The 7,788-nt window shown below is 46.6% G+C and overlaps 1 gene segment (V, D, J or C); it reads left to right on the top strand.

Moving 5' to 3' along the window:
- Positions 1-1,149: 1,149 nt before the first annotated feature.
- LOC130030574 (immunoglobulin heavy variable 1-2-like) lies at positions 1,150-1,575 on the top strand (the record flags this gene model as incomplete). The annotated part of the segment is given in 2 exon segments: positions 1,150-1,195; positions 1,274-1,575. Coding segments are annotated over 2 exon segments (348 nt in total), but the record flags the coding sequence as incomplete, so codon positions are not given.
- Positions 1,576-7,788: the final 6,213 nt, after the last annotated feature.

The following is a 7,788-nucleotide window of genomic DNA, read 5'->3' as shown; positions in this document are numbered from 1 at the left end:
CACATAGATACACATATATGCTAGTGTAGCTCAGTGGAGTATTGGGGCTATTTGATGGTCAGGGGAATGAGGACCGTACACTAGCACGTGACATGGAGGAATGGAGGTGTTACTGGCACCTGCTCAAGCAAATCGATGAACAACAGGATGAGTGACACAGTAATATATATATATATATATATATATATACATATATATACTTGATTTGCCAATAATTTTCGAGGATACATCGACCTGAGCGATTCCGAGGTTCAAGCCAGGGGTAATCCCTCAGAACATCCTGTGTGGCTCAATACCAAACCAAAAGGTCCATAAAAGAATATGATTCGTGAATTAGGCTTCTGAAGTGAACAGCCAGGATTCAATCCTGTGTTAGAGACATGACCTGTGAGCCCAGAGTCTCTCCCTGCATGGAGGGACTGGGCTGCAGGGGTCGCCAAGTCCCTAGAGCACAGAGTTGCAGGCTAGAAGGTTTGGAAGAAATGGGTGCAGATATGCAGAAATCTCTCAGAAACGGGATTTCCTTCTTCAATAAAACTAAATTTTGCTTTCTCAAGAAAACCGAAATTAAAATCAGTATAGGACACAGACGGTGGAATTGTGCATATTTGTCTTGAGGATAGAACACTTAACATATTGATAAGGCAGTACAACCCGCATGCAGGTGGTGTTTCTGGACTTCTTAATATCTCCAGTGGAAACCACTGGAGCATTAGGATGATTTTGTAGTCTCATTGTAGTATCCCTTGGGCAGTTACAGGATCCCAGAAATATTCTCAAAGCTAAATTGTGTCCCGATGTGTCCAGGCCATACAGATATGGGTCCCTGAGGGGAAGGTCCTGAAAAGGGCTTGGCCCCCTGAGAGGGAGTTTTGTGGGCAGAGTCCTGGGACAGGGCAGGGTGTCATCTCCTCAAACAAGGATCAGAACATGGACCACTTGATTCCCCTTGAGGATGCACTTGATGACTTCCACCAGCCCCTACTCAGCTTGGGTCAGGCCTTCAGCTATGAATTTTCCCTCTTCATGAATATGCAAATTACACAAGGAACACTGAGTTAAATACAGATGTGTCTGTGTCCTGACAACCTCTCACTGCTAGCAGGCACACCCACACCTTCAGAAGCCCCTCAGTGCACGGTCCTCACCATGGACTGGACCTGGAGAATTCTCTTCCTGGTGGCAGTGGCTGCAGGTAAGCGTCCACATGCCTTGGGCTGAGGGAACGGGGCCAGTCATGTGGAGTCCACCCACTCCTGTCTGCTGTCCACAGGTGTGAATTCCCAGGTGCAGCTGGTGCAGTCAGGGGCTGAGTTGGGAAAACCTGGGACATCAGTGAAGATCTCCTGCAAGGCATCCGGATACACCTTCACCAACTACTATATGCACTGGGTGCGGCAGGCCCCGGGACAAGGGCTCGAGTGGATGGGAAGGATATATCCTAGCAATGGTGGTACAATCTACGCACAGAAGTTCCAGGGCAGACTCACACTCACTGCAGACAAGTCCAAGGGCACAGCCTACATGGAACTGAGCAGGCTGAGCACTGAGGACACGGCCGTGTATTACTGTGCAAGATACACAGTGTGACAACCACATCCTGAGAGTGTCAGAAAACCGAGGGGGAGGCAGCTGTGCTGGGTGAGGAGATGACAGGAACGCGGATCCTCCTGACTTCCTCCTCAGAGAGTCAGGGTCTGAGACAGAGAATGGGGCTCACAGGGCCAGGCTTCATATGAGGGAAAGGCTCAGGCTCTCTTTCTGTCCTTCAGCAACAGCTCAGAGGAAGATGGCTTCTGTCTAGAATACCTGGTGTCACTCGTATTTTCTTTTAGAATTTTGCAGTGGATAACCCCTGATGGCACAGGAAGAACCATATAAAAGTTTAGACTGGTGTCACTGCGCATTCATAAACTGTAGATCTACCAATGGCAGACTACTATTGTCACACATTTTATTTTAAATTCTGTGTCTAAGGGACTGGAGCAATAGCACAGTGGTTAAGGCGTTTGCCTTGCACACGGCCAAATCTGGTTTGATTTCCAGCCTCCCATATGGTCCCCAAAGCACCGCCAGGAGTGATTCCACAGTGCATGAGACAGGAGTAAGCCCCATGCAACGCTGGGTGTGAACAAAAAAGCAAACAAAAAATCTGTATCTAAGCAAAAAATATTATTTTTCTTTAAAATGAAATTTGACATTGGCGTGACCCTCATATGCAGTTTCTGTGAAGCCCTGCCTCTCTGTGCATGTTTGTATCTCCATTTTTCTGAGCCGAATCCAGCCTTGGATAAGGAACAGTGGAGGAGATGACCCTATATTAAAGGGACTATAGTCACATTTCTACTTTACGTGGTAATAAGGAAATGGTCAGGGTCTATGAAGTCCTGATCTTGGGACACCTAAGCCCACCTCAGGGGAAGGTCGTCACCCAAGCACAGACACACGGTCTGGGGTGTGCCCAGGAAGGCTGGCAGTAGCATGGACCATCAGACAGAATATAGAGAGAGACCTCAGGGGCTGTTCCCTCTACCCCTGGGTCACGCATCCCAGCTGAGCTTACCTGCGTCTGACATCACCAATTGATCACTATTCCTGGGAAATATATGATATTGAGTGAGACATTAATTTTGTGCATGCCTTGAAATCTGGGAATAAATAATCACAATTTATCACTTTCTCTCAATTGATATCGAGGACATAAATCCATGCACAAATGCACACTCTAGAGAAGCCTGAGACAGCATGACTACCTGACGGGCTATCAGTCATGCAGACCACAGTATTGCTGGGAATATAGGTGCTTCTGTAGTTGGACTATGGCCATTTCTTCTTATGCAGATCCAAAATTCATAGCTGCACATTGAAAAATGTTACAAAAATTATTAAAATGGTCAATTTACAAAAAGGGAACAAAACCTTCCAAATGACAGGGAAAATGTTAATATCTGATGTGAGAGTTTTCATTCCCTCCTCTAGGAGAACATTGAACATACATGAAACCGGACAACCCTTCAATTTCTGAAGGCACAATAAGCACAATATGGGCGAAAGTTCCAACTGAGGTCAATGCAGAGCACAGAAGCAGGGACACGACCTGAAGGCCAGTCTGGATTGTCAATGTGGTAGAGCAGAAAGGCACAGACAGATTCCTGGGACAGGGAAGTCCAGAAATCAGACCTGGAGGATTGTTCTCAATGCAACATTTCTGCCTCTGCACAGAGCAGGCGCCTGGATGGGCCTCCTTGGTGATTGAACTGCTACGTACAGTTCTGGAGTGTCAGACTGTTCTCTGGTCTCCCCACTGTGCTCTGTGTGAATTGACAATAGAATCAAAGTCTCAACAGTATGAAAGGCCTTCTTTAGACCAATGAACGCTAGGCAGAGCAGCATCTTGAACTCCTGAGAGACCTCAATGAGCTTGAGGTTTTTTTTTTTTAATAGTATGAGCTAATATCTAAGTCTCCTGCCCCTGCGCCTGGATGTTCCTTGCCGGGAACCCTTGGAGGGGAGCGAGTTGAGCTTTCCTCCCCGCCCCGACCAGGGCTTCGGCAGCCGAAGACCTCCAGGACCAGCCACCACCATGCTGAGACCACTCTCCGCACACATGAAGGTACTGGCAGAGAGACAAAGCCACACGGGTTCCGGGGATGAGATCTCCAAGCCTACTCGGATTGGAGTTGAGCATCCTCCACACAGATCCTCCAAATCCAGTAGGCAGGGGTCACACCCACCACCTGGCCCCCTGGCACCGTGTAATCCCATCAACGGCCAAGACTCAGAGACTACAAAATCCAGCTCCTGATACTGCGCGGCCGCATTTGCGGCCCCGCGACATCTTATCAGGACATCTTTTTTATGACATCTTTTTATCTCATTCCTACTTTGGACAAACTTGCAGGCTATCGAATGTAGCCTGCCCACAGGGCAGAGTCTGGCAAACTCCCCGTGGCGTACCAAATATGCCAAATACCAGTAACAATGATGGGTCTCATTCTCCTAAAGAGCCTTGAATATAATCTCAGGGCTAGGATGAAAGAGACGTTACTGGCGCCTGCTTGAGGCAATTGACGATTAACACGATGATGAATGAATGAATGAATGATGAATATCTAAGTCTAGGAAAAAGAGAATCCATAAGTACTAACACACGGTTTGAAGCCAGCCAAAAGTGTGTGTTGGGCAAAGGGCAGTTAGGATAGAGAAGGGACCAACATGACAATAGTTGGAATTGATCACTTTAGGCACGAACTGAGTATTGAAAGTAGGTAAAAGAATATACCTATAACCTTTCAGTATCTGTCTTGCAAACCATAATTCCACAATGAGACATACCAGACACAGAGAGAGAGAGACAGAGAGAGAGAGGGATGGAGAGAGAGAGAGAGAGAAGAATAGTGCCTGCCTGCCATAGAGGCAGCTGGGGTGAGGAAGGGCAAGAGAAAAACTTGGCACATTGGTGGTGGTAAATGTATGCTGGTGAAGGGTTGGGTGTTGGAACATTATATGTTTGAAACTTAGTCATGAACAAACTTGTAATTGTGTATATCACTGTGGTTCAGTTCAAAATAAATAAGTTTAATTTTCTTAAAATGATGGATATCTAGTCATTATGTAAAAATAATATTATCCAAATATGGAAAATCTATATTGAAAGAGCTATGCTTGGAATATCACGTTTCACTCAAATGAGAGAAAGAATCCGGAATTCCGACCTCCATCGAAGATCAAGAATCAGGGATGCTGTCTCGTTTGCCAAGATGACAAAAATCAGATGGGCTGGTCATGTAATGAGATTTAGAGAAGACCACTGGACTAGAGCTGTTACCAACTGGATTCCACGGGATGGCAAAAGACCGCGTGGCCACCCACCTACCAGATAGTCAGACTTCTGCATCAAGATCACGAACGATCAGTTTGAGGCTCTTTGTGTTCCTAGAATGAACAGAAGACATTGGGCTACACTAGCACGCAACAGGGACAAATGGAGACGTTATTTGTGCCCGCTCAAGCAAATCGACGATTAAAGGGGAAGTCAAGTGATCAAGTGATGAAAAATCTATATTTTTCTTTTACTTGGGGAGCACAGCTGAAGTACTATGTGTTTATTTCCTATATGTGTCCTGGTTCCACCTGTAGTGCTCAGGTATCAATTCGTGGTCCTGGAATATGATCTTGGGACATTTACATGGAGAGCATGTCACTGAATCTGTCCAATTGCTATTCACTTAAAATCACTTAACTTCCCGTTAGTCGTCGATTTGCTCGAGCGGGCGCCAGTAATGTCTCCATTTGTCCCTGTCGCGTGCTAGTGTAGCCCAATGGCATCTGTTCGCTCCAGGAACATGAAGGGCCTCAAACCGATCGTTCATGATCTTGACGAAGAAGTCTGACCATCTGGTAGGTGGGCGGCCACGCGGTCTTTTGACATCCCGTGGAATCCAATCAGTAACAGCTCTAGTCCAACGGTCGTCTTTAAATCTCATTACGTGACCAGTCCATCTGATTTTAGACACCTTGGCAAATGAGACAGCATCCCTGATCCTTGATCGTCGACGGATGTCAGAACTCCGGATTCGTTCTCTCATTTGAGTGAAACGTGATATTCCAAGCATAGCTCTTTCTATTCTTCTTTGGGAGACCTGAATAGCATTCTCATCCTGTTTGCATAGGGCCCAGGTCTTTGAGGCATATGTTAATGCAGGAAGAACAGTGGAATCAAAGAGATGTGCCCGGAGCCGGAGGTTCTTCGTCCTCTTAGCTATTTCTTCGACGTTCTTGAAGGCGTTCCAAGCCGCTCTCTTCCTCCTGCGCAGCTCGGGTGCCAGATCATTTGTCATGTTGACCTCTCGACCTAGGTACACATAGCTGTTGCATTCGGTGATGCTCGCTCCATTGAGAGCGAATGGGGAAACAGGAAGGAGGCTGTTTCTCATAAACATTGTCTTCGTAAGATTCAGCTGTAGTCAGACATTTCCACGCTCATGGTCGAAGTCGGCCAGCATTTGTGCCGATTGGCTGATGTTTGGTGTTATTAAAACAATGTCATCAGCAAAGCGGAGGTGGTGTAGTTGCCGACCATCTATCTTCACTCCCATTCCTTCCCATTCCAGTTGTCGCATGATGTTCTCAAGGGTGGCATTGAAGAGTTTTGGTGAAATGGTATCACCCTGCCGAACCACTCTCTTGGCATCAATGATCACTTCTTGTAGAATGGTCAGATCCTGGTATTAAATCCCCACTACAGCTCACAGAGGATCTTGATGTATTGGGTTTGAATGCCCTGATTGGCTAGGGATTCAATGACCGCTTCCAACTCAACAGAATAGAAGGCCTTCTTTAAATCAATGAACATTAAACAGAGCAGCATCTTGAACTACTGAGAAACCTCAATGACCTTGGTTATTGTGTGGATATGGTCAATGGTGCTGAATCCTTTGCGGATCCCAGCTTGCTCGCATGGTTGTCCTTCATCCAGTGTTCTGCCAATCCTATTTAGGATGACTTGAGTGAACAACTTGTAGATGACAGACAATAGGCAGATCGGGCGATAGTTGCCAATGTCATGGATGTCTCCCTTCTTGAACAGTAGTACGGTCCTGCTGGTTTTCCATTGGGACGGAACCTTGCATTCAGACAGGTAGCGAGTGAAGAGCCGAGCCAGTGTATTGATGAGTACTGACGGTAGGTTCTTCAAGTGTTCAGGTCTGACCTTGTCTGGACCGGGTGCTGTTTGTTTCTTTACCGATGAAATGGCGTGTCAGATTTCAGGAGGGAGAATGTTGGGAACGACCTATCCATCCTGTGCATTTGGTATATCGGCAAGTGCACATAGCTATCGAAGAGATTTGAGTAGAAGTCATGGATAATCTTCTCCATTGCCGTTCTGGAGGATATGATGGACCATCAGGACGTCGGAGGGCACACATCTTGGTCTTGTAGTTGGGGAAGGACAGGCGGGTGTTACGAATACTTTTCCCAGCTTCTGCCGCATCTACCAGTACCTCTGCTCTTCTCTCTTTGAGGTCTTCCTTGATCGCATCTCTGCACTACTTTGCAAGCTCGGATGTTAGCTTACGGTTCCCTGAGGCATGCGCCAAACAACGCTGGTGAATAAGCTCAAGAGTTTTCGTAGACTGGCGTTTTTTTATGACTATCTCTCTCTTGGCGTTCCTCACACATTCATGGAGGTGCTGAACCAGTTGATCATATTCCTCGTCAATGTTGTCAACAACGGCATCTTCCCATGTTGCGGCAATAGTGCCAAAGAGTTCCCAGTTGATGGTCGTTCTGGGAGTTCTCTTTTTGAACTTTGCAGCCCTTTCTCCCCACTCTGAGAAGTAGAATTTTGCATGAATGAGTCGGTGGTCCGATCCCGTTTGGAATTTTGGGACAGCAGCGACATCGGTCAGGCAAAACCGCCGATTTTATATGATGTGGTCTATTTCGTTGTGGAATCGTCCACCGGGAGACTCCCATGTCCAACGCTTAGATTCTGCCTTCTGGAACTGTGAGGTACCATGGATGATCCTGGTCGACATGATGAACTCAGACAGTCTCTCACCCTGTTCGTTCCATTCTAGGCCATGGGTCCTGATGAGAAGTTCTTCAGCTGATCTTCTCGGTCCTATCTTGGCATTAAAATCACCCACAATGATCTTATAGAAGGTGTGGTCTTCTTTATAGAACTTCTCTAGCTCCATGTAGAACTTCTCAATTTCTCTTTCATCATAATGAGATGTTGGTGCGTAGACAACGATGATACAAACTGCAGGCAGTGAGTCACAT

This window comes from Sorex fumeus, unplaced genomic scaffold (genome assembly GCF_029834395.1).
Source record: "Sorex fumeus unplaced genomic scaffold, SorFum_2.1 ptg000044l, whole genome shotgun sequence".
NCBI classification, from domain to species: Eukaryota; Metazoa; Chordata; class Mammalia; order Eulipotyphla; family Soricidae; genus Sorex; species Sorex fumeus.
The sequence above is the reverse complement of the archived record's forward strand: the minus strand, read 5'-3'. Positions and strand labels throughout refer to the sequence as shown.